Source organism: Balaenoptera ricei, chromosome 20 (genome assembly GCF_028023285.1).
Source record: "Balaenoptera ricei isolate mBalRic1 chromosome 20, mBalRic1.hap2, whole genome shotgun sequence".
Classification (NCBI taxonomy): Eukaryota; Metazoa; Chordata; class Mammalia; order Artiodactyla; family Balaenopteridae; genus Balaenoptera; species Balaenoptera ricei.
The window spans coordinates 48,961,088-48,979,448 of NC_082658.1; the positions used below are offsets into that span (position 1 = coordinate 48,961,088).

An 18,361-nucleotide genomic window follows, 5' to 3' on the forward strand; every position below is an offset into this window, starting at 1 on the left:
AAAGCATACAAAATTATACATACAGCAGCATTTCAGCTATGTAAAAATACAAGCTCAGATGTATGGCACATATCTTTTATTCTCTTTTCTGTGCTTTTCCATATTTTCCAAATTTCCTACAACTGGCATGTATTATTTCTACAGTTCAAGAAAGTTTCTAAAGCAGTCTTCAAAAAAATTAAAAAGCATCACTTTTAAGTATATACTTTATATAAATCAATTTCATATTTGCTATGGCTTTATTTTCTCTGCCTAGGGAGAGAGGTGTGGTCATATTTGAATATATATAATTCAATAATATCTATTTATCCTACAACCCCATTTGTTTATATATAAATTATATATATATATATATATATATATATATATATATATATATATATGAATTGCCCAATTAATTAAAATGTGCATCTTAAACATCAAGACTTTGGTGAAACTTGGATGCATCTCTATCTGAAAATACACTTCACTCAATTCCGACTGCTTAAACCAAGACAAAACAAGATTAAGCCTTCTTATGATGATTTGGGGTCATCACTATAACCACATAATAGTTGCTCTGAAGGAGTATTGGGTTTTAGAGGGGTATTTGTCCTTACATTAAGTAGTCCCTAACTGCTAAATCTTTTCCTTGGGTCAGCTATTTATAGGTTTTCTTCCTCCTCCCTTGCTGTAAAACCATTCAACTACTATTTCCCAGAACTTTAAGGAGCCTGCCTTTAGTAGCACCTGCCCCTTTCCATTCCTATTTTGCTGCTGGTAATCTTCTAAGAGTATGGAAACTAAATATTCAAGTTTATAAGATTTCTATGTAAACCAAGAGATAATAGGCTTCAAATAAGGGTACCACCGAAAAATGATTTGTACAAGACTTGGATGATTCTGTTCTAGACAGTTAAGACAGAAAGTCAAAACAGACAATATATAAACGAACTCAAAAGACAGTGTGAGTTCTTGATTGCATCTCAAGTCTTGATTCCTTTTCTCTATTGGCAGTCAAGTTCTCAGGATCAGAAACTAATATGCTGTCTCTCTTATCACTCCGTGGACCAGGAGCCAAGGAACTTAGTTCTACTGCAGGATCTTATACCAAACAGTTTTGCAATCTTCAGCAAGCCTTTTAACCTTGGTATTTGTCCTGCGTAACTTATGAGGCTATTCTAGAATTAAATTAGACCATGAACACAAAACACTCTGAAAAGCATAAAGCACTTTTACAAAAGTAAAAGATTTTTATGGTATTTCATTGTATTTATATAACCCTGGATCAATATAGGTATCCATTCAGAAAATTCATACCAGAAAGATAGAAGGTAAGAGATAATTCCTAAATTGCCCCCAATTAGTTAGAAACATCTAGAAGAATATATTCCAAGAGTTGGCATCTCTGATTCCTCCTCCCCTATATCCAATCAATCCCAGGTCCTTTGCATCTTCTCCACAATCCCTTGCATCTGTCCTTTTCCTTCCCTTCTTTCACATTCCCAGTTCATGTCTTTATTATGTCACACCTGGGCTACTGTAACAGCCTCTAACCTGCTCCACTCATGCCCTCTCTCCCTCTCAACTCCCTCTGGCCCACAGCTGCTAGATCAGTTTTCTTAAAACACCACTGTGATCATATCCGCTCAAAAACCTCTGAGAACTCTCCATTACCTTCTCTATCAAGTTCAAATTCCTAAGCTCAGCAGTCCCTTTGCAGCCCTAGCTGCCTCCCCACCTTTATCTATGACTACTCTTCGAAACAAATCCTTCCTCACACTGGTCTATTTAAGTCCTTCAGATATGCCTTGTACGTTCCTGTCTCTAAGTCTTGGTGTATATAGCTTCTTTCCACCTGGAATACTCTCTACTTCCCAGCTTCTATCTCAGCCTATCCTTCAACCTATCCTTCAAGGCCTAGTTCAAGAGCCACCTAACTATGTATACTTCTCTTTGATTAACAGGAAGGAAAAAGATGGAAGATTCTAAAGTTAGACACATCTGTGTTTCAATTACATCTGCAACAGCTGAGTGTCACTGGGTACATTCCTTAATAGCTCTTTGCCTCAGTTTCATCAGTAAGATGGGGATAATAGCAATTTCCCTTGGGCATACTGTGAGGAGTAAATAAGTTAATCCATGTAAGGCACTTACATGTTACATATTGTTATTACTACTACTGCCATTAGTGAATTTATCTTAATTTGAATTCAGACAATACTTATGGCCATTTACAAACTGGCTGTTCATGTACATACAGTAGCATTCCCCTCACTCTCCTTTTCTACTCTCTCACGTTTGTTCCTCCTCTAGTCCCTGTCCCTTCCCTCACCCCCTCCCTCCCAAGATTATTGACCCTGATAGATAGGGTCAATATCTTATACATCTTGGTACTATAATAGTCATTCACACCCAGTAGATGATCAATAGATTTGTTTAATCTCTAATGAAAGAACACTGAAGAGCTGACGGTATTAAAATGTCTTACCTCCTACAGTGGAAAAGCGTAACAGAATGCTTAAAATGATTAATTAAAAAACCCTAAATTTCCAGCCTCACAAAATTAAATCTCTCCTTTCATGGTTCTGTAGATTCTTTCTGCTCTCTTTTAAAACAAACAACTCAACTTATTCATGCAGCAAGAGATGCAACAGCAAATATATTCAAGTCGGACAGCAGTCAAATACTGGAACACAAGGACCATGAGACAACTCAGCTGAAAAAGCTCTGGATAAAGTGGAATAGGAAAACAATTTAAAGGGAAAGGTAACTGGGTCATAGTCATGCTAACAATGCTGACTGTTACACACACACACACACACACACACACACACACACACACGTCCCAGGATTCCTTTGCTCCCCAGGCCACATATAAACTGAAATACCCAGGTTACTACAGCAAGTAGATGTAGAAATACCAGTCATTTAGCTCAACAACTGAGCTTATCACATGATCAATTTAATTACCTATGTCAAAAGTGCCTATTAACATACCTCCAGATTCTAAAATAACCAAGTGTTGGCTAATTAAGTCACATCAAGTAGATATGGTACTACTAATCATTCACCTCAAGAAAATTAGTATGATAACGTGATACACATATATTATTATTACAGCATAAACTGCTTCCAACAATGCCCAGGGAAAATCATGTCAATATAATATTGGTTCCTGGTTTGCTGACATGACTCAATTAACCTTCAGTTGCTTTCTCAGCCAAAATCTGGCGTGGTAACCACTTTCTTCCAAAGGTTTACTGGTGGGGTGAATTAAGATGGTCTGATGGTATGTTAGTGACTTTCCAAAAACTAGCATAAAATACCACATATAAGAATAAAGTATATTAAATTTCCACCCCTATGATACTTGTCTTCAGAGGACCCTTAAATATTTCACTAGCTTTCAAGTGCAGTTATTCTCAACTCACATAATCTTCAGAGTTGGAAAGAGCCTTTTTACCACCTCCTAGGCAAAAGGCCCTTCAGCCTTTGCTTGAACCTTTCAGCAATGGGCACTCACTATTTTGCAAGGCAGTCCACCCCACTGTTACAAAATTCCTCCTTAGAATGATTGGAAATCTGCCTCCCTGAACTTCTATCCAAGAATCCTAGCTAGTTCTGCTCTCTGGAAACAACACAAGGTAAGGTAACCTTTGAAGTATAATCACTTCTAGAATTAGGATACAGCTGCCAATTTGGTCACACAAAGTGCAAAAGCTAGCTCAGGAAAAAAGAAACCACCACTCTACACAACAAAATTTTGAAATTCAGGAAACTATGTTAAAATTACAAACCAGCACATTTTCAAGATGTCAACACTCACACACACCTCAGTTAACATATACATATGAAGAGTAACCCGAATTTTTACAGTGGAAGGTAGTACAGCGTTTACTGAATACGTTTTTGCAAGTTGAAACCACTACATCCGCCAACACAGTTTTTTAAATTACTGTTCTGAAGGAAGTTCAAAATGGTTTTTCCAATTTCTCATATATTCATTCCACTTATTCCCTCTAAAACATCTAGTTTTTTTTTTAAGATCCCATTTCCCCCAACTGGTACAATATTTTATTTAAAAAAATAAATATTTTCAGGAAAAAAAAAAAGCCTAAAAGAATGGAGCGTAAAGGAGTCGGGGTGGGGCGAAGGCAAAGAAGGGCCCAGCAGGAAAAGGCTGGTTCCTGGGTATTTTCCTTCTGGAAGCACGCTTCACTGGCACAGGCATCTGAAGTAACGAGCCATACAAACACGACCCAAGAACAAGAACGATCATGAGCAATGAGTGTAAGGCATAAATGTCTGTGAGATGTAAATGAATTGGCACTGGTCATCAAGCAGCGCCAGATGCTTCGGGACCTCGCAGAGGTAAGAGATCCAAAGAGCAGAGACCACGGCCACCCTCTGGGGGAGGGGAGGAGGGGAGAAACCAAGGAGTAACTACCGTTCAGCCCTCCAATGAAGCCCAACGGACAGGGCACAAAAAGACAGCGAGTGACCAGGGTGAAGAAAGACACCCGGAGAAGGGCGTGCAGTGTGCGAATACGGAACGGGTCCCTGAAATGGGTGCGGGTAAGAGGATGTGGGTGTGTGTATGGGGCAACGCAGGAGTCCCAGGGTCCTCTCCCTGCAGCAGAGCAACAGAGGGTAAAGGAAGGGGGAGGGTGAAAAGCAAGAATGACTCATTCCCGAAAGGAAGTGCTCAAGCCAGAGGAAGGCATGCCACGGGGGGGGGGGTCGGGGCGAGGACTGTGAGGCGCTAGGTGCTCAGAGTGATGGGGGCACAAATCAACGTTCTGTAGTTCCTGCAGCTCGTCTTTAAGATGGGGGGGTGGGGGGTTCGCGGCAGCCGAGTGCCCAGGCCTGGGAAGCGGCGCGGCGCGTGCGCAGTGGCGCTCGGCGGGACCCGCTGAGGCAAAGCGGAGCCGCAGTGACAGAAGCGAGCAGAGCGGCTGCCGGGAAAGACTCACCGAGGCGCAGGGGCTGGAGGTAGTGCTGGGGGTAGGCGACCGCTGGACCGTGACCAAAGCCATCTAGGCGCTGCTGGGCTGTTCCGGGCAGGGCATTCTTTTCCTGAGTGTGGGGGGCGGGAGGGTGACGGAGCCGGGATGAGGCAAGGGGTGTGGGGTGGGGATGAGGGGGGCGGGGATGAGGATGAGGAGGAGGAGACCGCGCGAACGGCAGCAGGCTCCGCACCCACCACCGGACTCTCGCAGACTGACGCGCTGAACTGGCGGCTGGCGGGCGGGCGGGCGAGCGAGCGATTCGGCAGCTGCGGGGCACAATGAGCGCTCCCAGTGCGCAGGCGCCACCTGTCAGCAACCGCCTCTCCCCTCGGCGCGCGCCGCCGCCTGGCCGTAACCCTTGAGTTGCCGGAAGCCGGCCGGGTGCGTGCGCCAAGGGCTGCCGTCCCCTCCCGCGTTTCCTCCTTGGCTCTGGAATCACGCAGTTTGGCTGCGCCGGGGGCTGTGGAGTGGGTTGGGGGGCGGGGTCTCGGAGCTGAGGGTCGCTGGAGCCCCCACTCCTAAGGGACGACCATTTTCTGAGGTGGGGCGCACAGCTTAACCCACCTTCGTGAGAAGAAACTGAGGTAAAAATCCTGAGGCAAACGTTTCCGGTTGGAAAAGGGCGCCGCGGGGTTTCAAACGCTTTCTCTGAGCGTGGGTGGGGCTTACTGGGCTAGAGACCCTCCCTTTGACCCGGCTCTCGGGGAGGCTTTTTCTGAGCTTTCCCACCCTTCCGTCTCCGAGTCTATGTTTTAGGATGAGACTTTTTGAAAGTAAGAAAGATTTGTAATTTTATACCCCGGGAGTCTTTATGGTACCCTCGTGCTTCCTCTATTATCCTGGCCCCTGCCTTAGGACTCATTCATTATTCGTGAGGTGCAGAGAGGCCGAGCGAGCCTGGGAGGCCGAGAAAGCTGGGCTCACGGAGTTGGAAGGGTCCAACCTGCTATTTACCTCCCACTTGCTTCCTGCTGGCAAGAAGTTCTCTTGGCTAAACAGGATTTGCTCCTAGGGCTTTCCTCTCCTTCGTCTTTAGATTTCATTATTTCATAGACATATGCGGAATGCTGATTAAATATTTTAAAGAAATCGTTTTCTAAAAGGTAAATCGTCAGCTGAACATAAGCCAAGAATGTAATGAAAAATCAAGATTGAAGGTGGGGGGGAATCGCACTATGCAAATGCCACTGATTGATTACACAGGGCAAGAAAGTTGACAAAGCTGTTTCTCAATTTGAGTGAATGTGCTGGTGAATACTACCATACATATCAAAGCTGTAAAACACACACATTCAGGAGTTTGCAGTTATTAACCCACCGCCTTATCACTCAAACTCTCTTGGATCTTATTGCTTCTTTTAAACTGACAGAGCTGTCGTGAGCTCTTTCTGGCCGCTTTGTGGTTAAGTGCCACTAGAGCCCTCTGTGCTGAGCCTTTGTTCTCTCCTTGGGGCCCTGTGGTTGAAATAATTAGCAGGGAGGTTCCATCAAGAATCAGACACTGAGGGTCCCTGTACTGTACAGTCCTATGTAGAATGTACTGCAGAGAAGCCAGCTGGTAGGCTTTTGCCCCCTGGTGGTGGTCAAGAGTGCCTGCGAGACAAAATTAAACAAAGATGTATGGTTCACAGATGAAACAATCTGACTGTGTTTTTCCCAGAGCTACTTAGTAAACAGGAAAAGAGAAGACAAAGTTCAGAAGTAAGAACTTTGAACCAAAGCTTAGGAGATCAAACAGGAAGCTATATGCGTAGGCAAGAATTATACATAGCTGAAAGCTGAATGAAGGCAAATAAATGAAACGTGATTTATAAACCAAAGTATCATTCTAGAAAAAAGTATTATTCAAATCAATAGGTCTTAGTAATGTATTTATATGTTAATTTTCTTACTGACGCAGGGACAGCAACACTGATTATCTACTTTTATGTAGCAACATAATCTTAAATTCTTTTGGAAGATGATAATCTTACAGTGTAAGATAATCCTACAGTGGGAAAGAGCACTACCCTAGGAGTCAGAGACCTGGCTTCTAGTTCCAGCTCTGTAAAACCTTGAGCAAATGGCTTAAACTTTTTGAGCTTTAATTTCTTCATTTCTGCAACGGAGCTCTAACTCACAGGATTCCTGTGATCAAATGAGAAAAAATGTAAAGTGCAATATAAACTGTAAAGCCCCATATGTAATGAAGATAACTTTATTATTCTCATAAGTTTGTTCCAAGTTCAGTGAGCTCTTGCTGAGTGTATCCTATGTGTAGAAAATAGCATCAAGCAGAAAGGTAATAAAAAAGAATGAAAAATACATGATTCCATGCCTTTTCTTAACAGTAGGAGAAGTAGATTAGTGGTCAAGACATGTCTCATTTGTATGTAGGTATAGAACATCATTATTCATCACATCTGAGGTGATAAAATCCTGGTCAAAATTGGGATTGTAAGGTACCCAAATTCACATAAGGCTTGTAACAGAAAGTTAATTTATTTACAGGAGAAATATCTCTTCCTGGCATATACCTTTTAAGGAAACTAAGATTTGGAAATTGTTGGTGCGTGTTCATTGATTTATTCACAATTAATTGAGAAAATACCGAGGGTGTATTATACACTAGTCACTGTTTTAAAAACAAAAGTCTATCTACCCCTCATAGCTTGTTATCAGGAAAAAGCTCATCAAATAATTACAGTAAGGTTTAGTGGTACTGTTGCTTCAGTCGCCTCTGCTAGGCCCCAGAAGTACACACACACACACACACACACACACACACACACACACACACACACATATGAGAAGTCTAGATATGTACAAAGTGCTTTAGAAACACAGAGAAGGTCTGGGCAAATAAATGTACGCTTTATGATATTGGATTTCAGGCTTTGCCTACAGATCCCAGTATAGCCATGTTGTGAACTGATCTGGATCACATGTGAGCATTTGCGGTCTATGCTCTCTGCGCCATTTATACCCATTCTTTCCTGGGCTCCACCCTGCTTCCTACTTGGTCTTCTGGTGATCTGAGGGAAGAGGTGTCATAATAGGCTAGCTGAATACGAGAAGAGAGAGGCCAAGAGCAGGATTCCCAAAGAGAAAAGTTCTCCTAGCTCTATTTAGAGCACCTTTCTTCTTCCCACCTGTGTTAATGGAGGCCTCCTTGTGCCATTGGAGTTCATTTAACCCTTAACTTGTATTATCACTTCTTCAAGGTGAAATTATAAAGGAGCTTTTGAAATTTCTGAGATCAGCTGGTTCTTAAGCTTTGAGAACCTGATGAAAACTGTTGGCCATCTCTCCAGAAAGATACATTTACATATTTCACACACACACTGAAATCCATTAAGGGGCCCCAGGTTAAGAATCCTGGTTTAAAGGTTAAAGCAGTGCTTCTCAACCTTTTTTCATATCATGACATCCATAGAAATGATATTGTTCAGCACACTGGGATAAATTAGAGGGGATTTGGAGGCAACAATATGGGGCTTGGTGAAAAAACTTATTTTCTTTTTATAATTATAATGAGAAAAATAACAAACATATTTAAGGGTGATATTAAATATTGAATTTGTATAAGCTTCCAAATAAAGCCTCTCAAAAATTTAATGAAAAACCCGAGATTGCCTCTATAAATATGACATTTCCTATGTAGGGTTTTATGACCGAAATGACTGCATGTAGTTTCTGAACAAGACAGTTTAACAGTGATGAATTAGTAGTCATTATTGATGAGAATTTAGTTCATACAAGTAGATGATAAATTTAAAATAATTTTCACAACTATTCAAAATTTGCAAGTATAAATTATGTGTGACTCCAGTAGCTCTTACTTTTTTCCCACTAGAAAATGTAATGTGGTAATATGATAGCATGACTGGATTTAGAATCCACTCAAACTTTTTCATATTAAGTATATTTTACAAAGTAATGACAAAACTCCAATTTGCAGGGTAGGACTGTGTTACGAGAGCAATAATTCTGCAGCTAACTTGGATGTAACTAAAAGGGCACATCAGCCATAAACAAAGGGAAGAATTCAATATATATGAAGAGAGATTAGGGGCTGAGTCCATGAGGAGTATCTGGCAGACTTTCCTGGCCACACCTTAGGCTCTGAGTCCTGCTCCTTGAGTGCCTGGAGCATGCACTCCTCCAGCAGCTCCAAGGTTCAATGTTTATGATAAGCAGCAATACACACCGCAACTGACCTCTGAAAGTGATGTCTTGGAGATAGAACATTCCTTGGCTTTGCTTCTTTATTAGAGGATACTTGCTTTAATAAACCAAGTCCTCCATTGTGCTTGCCTCCTGTGGGACCTTGGGGCGCACTAGGATGGATCATCAGACTCTGATTCTTTGGGTTACTCTTTGAGAATCCTTAAGTCAAACTGCTTCTGGCCAGGGGTGAATTATATAGAGGCACCAACCACCATAGTCCTTTCAGGCCACTCCTAGGGCTGAATAGATAACTATCTTGCAGTACGTCTGTAACTCATTGATCACATACCAAATGAAGTGTGTCATTTAAAAGACTGTATAGCTAAGCTTGTTAAAATGGGGGGGGGGGGTGGAAATCATTCTTAATAATCCAACCCCTTACATTTGAAATGACTAGTTACAAATAATAAAACAAGTAGAAATATATAGAGATAGAATATAAAATAGCTAAGAGTGAGTGGAGTATGATTGAGTCATGTATTGCCTCTACCTGGTTGTAATTTTTCTTAAATTTTAATAATCTCATACTAACTTTATTGATAGTCAGTGTCCAGATAGGAGATAAAATTCACACCAGTTATTTGAACAGATAATTTAACAAGAATTGTTAACTAGGTATGAAGTTAAGTAGGTGACTGAAAAACTGAAAAGAGAAGTCTAACGTGTGACAGAGGTAGCAACTGTTATTACCTGTAGGGCTGAAAAACAACCTAAACAAAGGAATTAAAGGGAAAAAATTACAGACTTGGAGGAGTGACCCCACAGAGCTGAAACTCAGGTCTCTGAGAAGAAGACACTGCCTGGCTGCCGTTGGTGTCTCTGAGCTTAGATGGGGGGCTCCATGGGACCCAGCAGTCTGGGGCCCAGACCTCTGCAGCAGGAACGCTGGCTGGCTGATGTCAATGAAAACTACAAAACTGTAGAAAAACTGCAAACTGGATTCAGCTGCTGCTGCAAGGTTAAAGAAGCATAGCTGGAGTGAAGCACACTGGAACCAGAACACCACAGGAAGCAGTCATGAGGTAGACAGGAAGGAACAAGTCTCTTGTCCTTCCTCAGCCTTGTGGTCTCCATCTGATGCCCCCAATTAGCAGAGCTTAACAGAGCCAGCTGGCAAGGCAAAGAAATGTGGTTTTCATACTCCAGCTCCAGCATGGAAGAAAAGTACAAAAGGGTGAATTTGGAGCTGAGAAAATAATTTAATAACTGGCACTTGGCTGATGTAGAAATTGATACCAGAAGTGGAATTTATCTTCCATCCTCTGGTTTTGCATATATTTCATGAAGACAGTTAAAGACCTCACTCCTTTTGCTCCCCGGATCCAATCAGCATAATGTCATCAATGTACTGCACCAACTTAATGCTGATTGGAAGGTGAAGATGCTCAATATCTCTGTGGACTATGTTATGGCAGAGAGCAGGAAAATTGGTGTAGCCATGGGGCAAGACTGTGAAGTTATATTGTTGACCCTGCCAAGTAAAAGCAAATTGCTTCTGGTGTTTCTTGCCAATTTGTATGGAGAAATAAGCATTTGTTGGATCACTAGCTGCATACCAAGTGGCAGGGGCTGTGTTGATTTGCTCCAGTAAAGTTACTACATATGGAAGAGCAGCTGCAATTGGAGGCATCACCTTATTAAATTTATAATCACCCACACTCATTCTCCAAGATCCATCTGCCTTCTTCACAGGCCTAACAGGTAAATTAAATTGGCGTGAGATAGATTTCATCACTCCTGCTTCTTTTAAATCTTTATTGGTGTCACTAATCTATGTAATCCCCCATTCTGCCATCCCAAGGAAGCAATAATTTTTGTTTACTCTTCTGGTGTATGGGGGAGGTGGGAGGGGGGTTCCCAAGGGCTTCAGCTTGGCTCTTCATTGTCCTTATTCCAGGATCAAAGAACCAATATGGAAATTCTGCCAGTTACCAGGTATCTATTCTAATTATACATCTAGGAGCTGGTGAAATCACCACAGAGTGGTTCTATGGGCCTACTCTGCCCACTGTGATTCAAACTTGAGTTAAGGGGATTTCCTTGGTGGCGCAGTGGTTAAGAATCTGCCTGCCAATGCAGGGGACATGGGTTCGATCCCTGGTCCAGGAAGATCCCACATGCCGGGGAGCATCTCAGCCCGTGCACCACAACTACTGAAGCCGGCGCACCTAGAGTCTGTGCTCCGCAACGAGAAGCCTGCGCACCACAAGGAAGAGTAGCCCCCACTCACAACTAGAGAAAACCTGTGCGCAGCAACGAAGACCCAACGCAGCCAAAAATAAATAAATAAATTTATTTTAAAAAGCAAAACACAAACCAGTTAAGACTCCATCTCTCACCTGTCCAATACAGGCCCCACTTAAACTGGTGGAATGCATGTGGGTCCCCAGAAATTAACACCAATTAATGCCAATGTTTAGAAGTCCCTGAAATACCTAATATTAATTTTTTTCCTCATTACACAGTCATTTTAGGAAATGGCCTAAGGTCTCTGTGGAGAAGACTTGGAGGAAGATTTTCAGTATACGCTATGGCAGTGCAGCAGAATCCTTCTTTAAGGGGATCCAGCCTGTCCTTTCAATTAAGAGGCTCAGCTCTGGAAACTGGGTGAGAGAGGTCAGAACTCTCCACTATGGTGACTAAAGTCACATTTTTGGCTACCATATATAGATTTTTAAATATTATGTGTAGATGATCAGTACTTTATTAGGCTGCCCATCTATTTTAATCCTAGGACCACCATAATCATTTAGCTGAATGTCAAAAAAAATCTGATTACCACTGTATTTCTACTTCTCTTTATGGTAAATGTGCCCGCCTTGTCTTCGGTGGATAAACACTGACATCTGGCTTCTGCTGCCTGAAATGGGTCATGCCATCATGCCTTGCCTACAGAAGAAAGCCAACATAGAGCTTTTCAAGGATATAAGTACTCCCACTCACTAATGTATTTTTCAGTGCTTTAGTAAAGGGACACCCCCCAAGTTCTCTTGGAGAATATACTTGTGGGGAGTGGATATGCAAGTCAATATGTGATAAATCTACTCCAACATTCCCATATCCCTAAGACTTTGGATTCCTCTTACATTATCCAGGGAAGTTCCAGTATCTCCACTTAATTAAACATAGGCCACTATGGAGTCCAAGTTTCAGTGAACTTACCAAGTAAATAGTGTCACTTCCAGCTGTAGGTGCTAATACATTAAATCCTTAATTTCTGATACAGGTACCCATATCAATAAATTCCAGCCAACCCAGTATTATATTTTGTGCTCCTTCCTTTAACTCCCTTATAATATACTCATGTATGTTCCCTGGGCTTCTGCCACTAAACAAGAAAATAATGAAAATATTTTGCCATAAAATCTATTCCCACTTGGTTAGACTTTGTATTTGCCCTGCTGGAGCATTTTAAGATCTGATTTTAGCTTTTTTCGCAATGGGTTTGCCACCAGGACACAGGTGTCATGAAAACCACCGCTAAATCTAAGCCACAATGGGAAAGGAGAAGCCTCACATCAACATCACTGTGGACATGTAGATCTGGGCAAGTCTACCACTACTGGCCATCTGATCTATAAATGTGGTGGGATTGGCAAAAGAACCATCGAAAAGTTCAAGAAGGAGGCTGCTGAGATGGGAAAGAGCTCCTTCAAGTATGCCTGGATCTTGGACAAACTGAAAGCTGAATGTGAGTATGCTATCACCATTGATATCTCCCTGTGGAAATTCGAGACCAGCAAGTACTATGTGACCATAATTGATGCCCCAGGACACAGAGACTTTATCAAAAACGTGATTACAGGCGCATCTCAGGCTGATTGTGCTGTTCTGATTGATGCTGCTGGCACTGGTGAATTTGAAGCCAGTATCTCCACGAATGGGCAAACCCGTGAGTATGCTCTTCTGGCTTATACTCTGGGTGTGAAAGAACTAATTGCTGGCATTAACAAAATGGATTCCACTGAGCCACCCTGCAGCCAGAAGAGCTGAGAGGAAATTGTTAAGGAAGTCAGCATCTACATTCAGAAAGTTGGCTACAACCCTGACGCAGTAGCACTTGTGCCAGTTTCTGGGTGGAATGGTGGCACCATGCTGGAGCCAAGTGCTAACCTGCTTTGGTTCAAGGGATAGAAAGTCACCCATAAAAATGACAATGCCAGTGGAACCATGCTGCTTGAAGCTCTGGATTGCATCCTGCCACCAGCATGTCCGACTGACAGGCCCTTGCATGTGCCCCTCCAGTATGTCTACAAAATTGGTGGTATTGGTATTGTCACTGTGGGTTGAGTGGAGACTGGTGTTCTCAAACCGGGCATGGTGGTCACCTTTGCTCCGGTCAACGTTAAAACTGAAGTGAAATCTATTGAAATGCACCATGAAGCTTTGAGTGAAGCCCTTCCTGGGGTCAATATGGGCTTCAGTGTCAAGAACGTGTCTGTCAAAGATGTTCGTCGTGGCAGTGTGGCTGGTGACAGCAAAAATGACCCACCGATGGAAGCAGTGGGCTTCACAGCTCAGGTGATTATCTTGAACCAACCAGGCCTTATCAGTGTTGAATATGCACCTGTGCTGGATTGTCACACAGCTCACATTGCTTGCAAGTTTGCTGAGCTGAAGAAGGTAGATCATCGTTCCGGGAAAAAGCTGGAAGATGGCCCCAAATTCTTGAAATCCGGTGATGCTGCCATCATTGATATAGTTCCTGGCAAGCCCATGTGTGTTGAGAGCTTCTCTGACTATCCTCCTCTGGGTCATTTTGCTATTCGTGACATGAGACAGACGATTGCTGTGGGTGTCATCAAAGTAGTGGACAAAAAAAAAAAGTGGGCAAGAAGGCAGCTACAGCTGGCAAGGTTATCAAGTCTGCCCCGGAAAGCTCAGAAGGCTACATGAATGTTATCCCCAGTACCTACCACCCTAGTCTTAATCAGTGGTGGAAGAACGGTCTCAGGACTGTTCGCTTCAGTTGGCCATTTAATAGTAAAAGACTGCATCACAAAACCTTCAGAAGGAAAGGAGAATATTTCGTCCACCATTTGTTTTATGTGTGGCAGTTTTTCCTTTATTTTATTTTATTTTTTATTTTTTAATTTTTATTGGAGTATAGTTGATTTACAATGTTGTGTTAGTTTCAGGTGTACAGCACAGTGAATCAGTTACACATATACCTATATCCACTCTTTTTTTTTTTTAGATTCTTTTCCCATGTAGGCCATTACAGAGTATTGAGTAGAGTTCTCTGTGCTATACAGCAGGTTCTTGTTATCAATTTTATATATAGTGGTGTGTATATGTCAATCCCAATCTCCCAATTTATCCCTCCCCACCCCCATTCCCTGGTAACCATAAATTTGTTTTCTACATCTGTGACTCTACTTCTGTTTTGTAAACAAGTTCATTTGTACCCTTTTTTTTAGATTCCACTTATAAGTGATATCATATGATATTTGTCTTTCTGTGTCTGACTTACCTCACTTAGTATGACAATCTCTAGGTCCATCCATGTTGCTGCAAATGGCATTACTTTGTTCTTTTTTATAGCTGAGTAATATTCCATTGTATATATGTACCACATCTTCTTTATCCATTCCTCTGTTGATGGACATTTAGTTGCTTCCACGTCCTGGCTATCGTAAATAGTGCTGCAATGAACATTGCGGTGCATGTATCTTTTTGAATTATTATTTTCTCCAGGTGGTATATACCCAGGAGTGGGATTGCTGGGTTATGTGGTATGTGTGGCAATTTTAAGTTAGCTTTTAAAATCAGTACTTTTTTATGGAAACAACTTGACCAAAAATCTGTCACAGAATTTTGAGACCCATTGAAACAAAGTTTAATGAGAAAATAAAAAGACCTGATTTGAGTTACGAATCTACTATAAGTAAGAGGTGGTTGTGGTGAGTCTTGAGGAAAATGGGCATCCTCTTGCAAGGCAGTTGCCCAAATGAGATTATTACAAAATTTTCATTTAAGAGGATAGTCTTCACAAATACAAGAGGACAAACTGCTTTCACTGTCAAAAAAGGCTCAAAGTGACTCAGAAGTTTGAGATTATCAGTCTCCTAGTCCAACTAAATGTCCCCATTCCTAATTTCAGGGTACTCCTTCCCAATCAATGCCCCAATTTTGAGATGAATAACTTGGCTGGAATTTGAATTCAATTAATATTGTAATTCTGCAACCCATAATTCTTGATTAATTGACTCTTTTATCATTAAATGATGACTTCCTTTGTCTCTTATTATAGTTTTATGGCTTAAAGTCTATTTTGTCTGATGTAAGTATAGCTATCTCTGCTCTCTTTCGGTTTTCGCTTGCCTGGAATATCTTTTTCCATCCCTTCACTTTGAGCCTATGTGTATCCTTAAAGCTGATGTGAGTCTCTTATAAGTAGCATATAGTTGGGTCTTGGTTTTTTATCCATCCAGCCACTCTATGCATTTAGATGGTGAATTTAATCCATTTTATTGATAGGTGAGGACTTTTATTAATCAACATTTAATTAAATGTCATCTTATTGTTTTCTGGCTGTTTTGTAATTCCTTTGTTTCTTTCTTCCTGTCTTGCTGCCTTCCTTTGTGAATTGATGATTTTCTGCAGTGGTATGCTTTGATTCCATTCTCTTTATCTTTTGTGCATCTACTATAGGTTATTGCTTTGTGGTTACCATGAGGCTTACATAAAACACCTTATAGATACAATGGTTTATTTTAAACGGATGACAACTTAGCTTCGATCACATACAAAAACTCTACCTTTTTATATCCTCCCCCATCTTATATTTTTGATGCCACAGTTTACATCTTTTTATATTGGATATCCAATAACAAATTAGTGTTTGTAAAGCTATAGTTATTTTTAATACTTGTGTCCTTTAACCTTTATTCTAGAGGTAAGTGATTAACACACCACCATATTACAGTATTGGAATATTCTGAATTTGACTGTATAGTTATACTTACCAGTGTGTTTTCATATTACTAATTAGTGTCCTTTCATTTCAGCTTGAAGAACACCTTTTAGCATTTCTTGGAAGACAGTTCTGGCGGGAGTGAGCTCCCCTCAGCTTTTATTGGTCTGGGAAAGATTTTCTCTCTCTTTCATTTCTTTTTATTTATTTATTTAAATTTTTAAAAGATTTTTTTGATGTGGACCACTTTTTTAAAAGTCTTTATTGAATTTGTTACAATATTCCTTCTGTTTTATGTTTTGGTTTTTTGGTCACGGGACATGTGGGATCTTAGCTCCCCGACCAGGGATTGAACCCCCATCCCCTGCATTGGAAGGCAAAGTCCTAACCACTGGACCGCCAGGGAAGTCCCTCTCTCTTTCATTTCTGAGGATAACTTTGCCAGATAGAATATTCTTGGTTGACAGGTTTTTGGGGGGTTTTTTTCCTTTCAGCACTTTGAATATGTCATCCTACTGTCTCCTGGCCTGTAAGGTTTCTGCTGAGAAATCCTCTGATAGTCTTATGGGGTTCCTTTGTAAGTGGCAAAGTTCTTTTCTATTGCTTCTTTCAAGATTTTCTCTTTGTCTTTGATTTTTACAGTTTTATTACAATGTGTCTTGGAGAAGATCTCTTTGAGTTGAATTTGTTTGCAGACCTATGAGCTTCATGAACTTGGATGTCCAAATCTCTCTTCAGATTTGTGAAGTTCTCAGACATTATTTGGGGGGGGCTGTTAAGGATTCTACATATTAATTTGTGGGGGCATGGTGGAGGTTGCACATACAAACATTTAGTATATAATAAGAAGAAAGTTAATGGACCAGGAAGGAGACTTGAAGATGGAAATACGAGATTTTCTAATCACTTGGAGAAGTTGAGACAACAGCAGTTAATTGGAGAGGTCAAACTTACACCACTGTATTTTTATGGCAGGCTGGTGGTATAGGTCAGACATTATTTTTCAAAAAGTTTTCTGCCCCTTTCTCCCCTTCCTTAGACTCTCATATTGTATAAATTGTTTCTCTTAATGGTGTCCTATAAGTCCCATAGGCTTTCTTCATTCCCCTTCATTTTTTTCTTTTGTTCTCCACCAGCTGAATATTTTCAAATGATGTGTTTGAGTTTACCAATTCTTTCTTCTGCTTCGTTTAGTCTTGTATTGAATCTCTCTATTGAATTATTCATTTCAATCATTGTATTCTTCAGCTCCAAAATTTCTGTTTGGTTCTCTTTTTTTGTTTTCTCTTTGTGGAACTTATCATTTCATTCTTGTATCGTTTCCCTTATTTCATTAAATTGTTTACCTGTGTTCTCTTGTAGCTCTCTGAGCATCTTTAAAACAATTATTTTGAATTCTTTGTCAAGCAATTTGTGAATCTCCACTTCCCATTACTGGAAGTTTACTGTGTTCCTTTGGTAGTGTCATGTTTCTCCGAAGTTTTGTGATCCCTGTAGTTTTTGTAGGTGTCTGTGCATTTGAAGAAGCAGTTACCTCTTTCAGACTTTATTGACTGACTTTGGTATGGAAAGACTTTCATCTGCGGGCAGGCACGTGCTGGAACATGCTGTGACCCTAGGTCTAGTGGTGCAGGGTGCAAAGTGTGAGGGCATGTAACATCTCTGAATGAGGGGGAGGGACGTGATGTCTTGTCGGCTCAGCAGCTGGGGTCCATGACGTCAACAACTGCATAATCTTTGGTGAGAGCTGTAGGCAGTCCACAGTGGCTTCAAGGGCTGTTGGAGTCTTTAACAGTACCTCCAGTCCAGTGGCTAGGGATCGGGCCAGGCAGTGGTGGTGTCTGGAGCCAGTGGTATGCACAGGCTTGGCTGCAGGGCTAGTTGAGGGGCTGGCTGCAGGGGCACAGTGGCAGGGGCTGGGGCCAACTGGGGGTGCACAAGCAGCTGCAGTGGCCCTGGCTGTCAGTGTGTCCTTGAGTGACAGTGGGGCTAGCTGAAAGCACATGCTGGGCAGTGGTGGCCAGTGACAGGAGTTGAGGCTGGTGTCTTGCAGGTACACAACTGTAGGGTTAACTGCAGGTGAGCAGAGCCATGCAAGCCAGTGACAGGTGTCCGCATTGAATCCAGGCCCTCCAGCAGCTATGGGGGGCCTTGGCTGTTGGTGTACACTTGTGGGGCCATAGGGGCTTGCTGTGGGCATGTGCACGGCTGTAGCGGCTGGCAGTCGGAGTCAGGCCAGCAGTGT

General features: G+C 41.7%; 2 protein-coding genes and 1 pseudogene across 6 annotated transcripts in view; 2 read left to right on the top strand and 1 right to left on the bottom strand.

Moving 5' to 3' along the window:
- Window positions 1-5,228, bottom strand: part of SSH2 (slingshot protein phosphatase 2) — a 246,683-nt gene extending 241,455 nt beyond the window's left edge. For 2 of the 5 annotated variants that reach the window (XM_059908622.1, XM_059908626.1), the window contains exon 1: window positions 4,956-5,228. In XM_059908622.1, coding sequence (XP_059764605.1) covers window positions 4,956-5,018 — 63 coding nt within the window. In that variant the 5' untranslated portion in view covers window positions 5,019-5,228. The remainder of the gene's footprint in view (window positions 1-4,955) is intronic. The other 3 variants (XM_059908624.1, XM_059908620.1, XM_059908621.1) reach the window with 2 other exon arrangements.
- Window positions 4,222-18,361, top strand: part of EFCAB5 (EF-hand calcium binding domain 5) — a 115,470-nt gene continuing 101,330 nt past the window's right edge. The window contains exon 1 of the mRNA XM_059908637.1: window positions 4,222-4,353. Within this exon, the coding sequence (XP_059764620.1) occupies window positions 4,301-4,353 (53 nt within the window). The 5' untranslated portion in view covers window positions 4,222-4,300. The remainder of the gene's footprint in view (window positions 4,354-18,361) is intronic.
- Window positions 12,697-17,669, top strand: LOC132355816 (elongation factor 1-alpha 1-like; annotated as a pseudogene).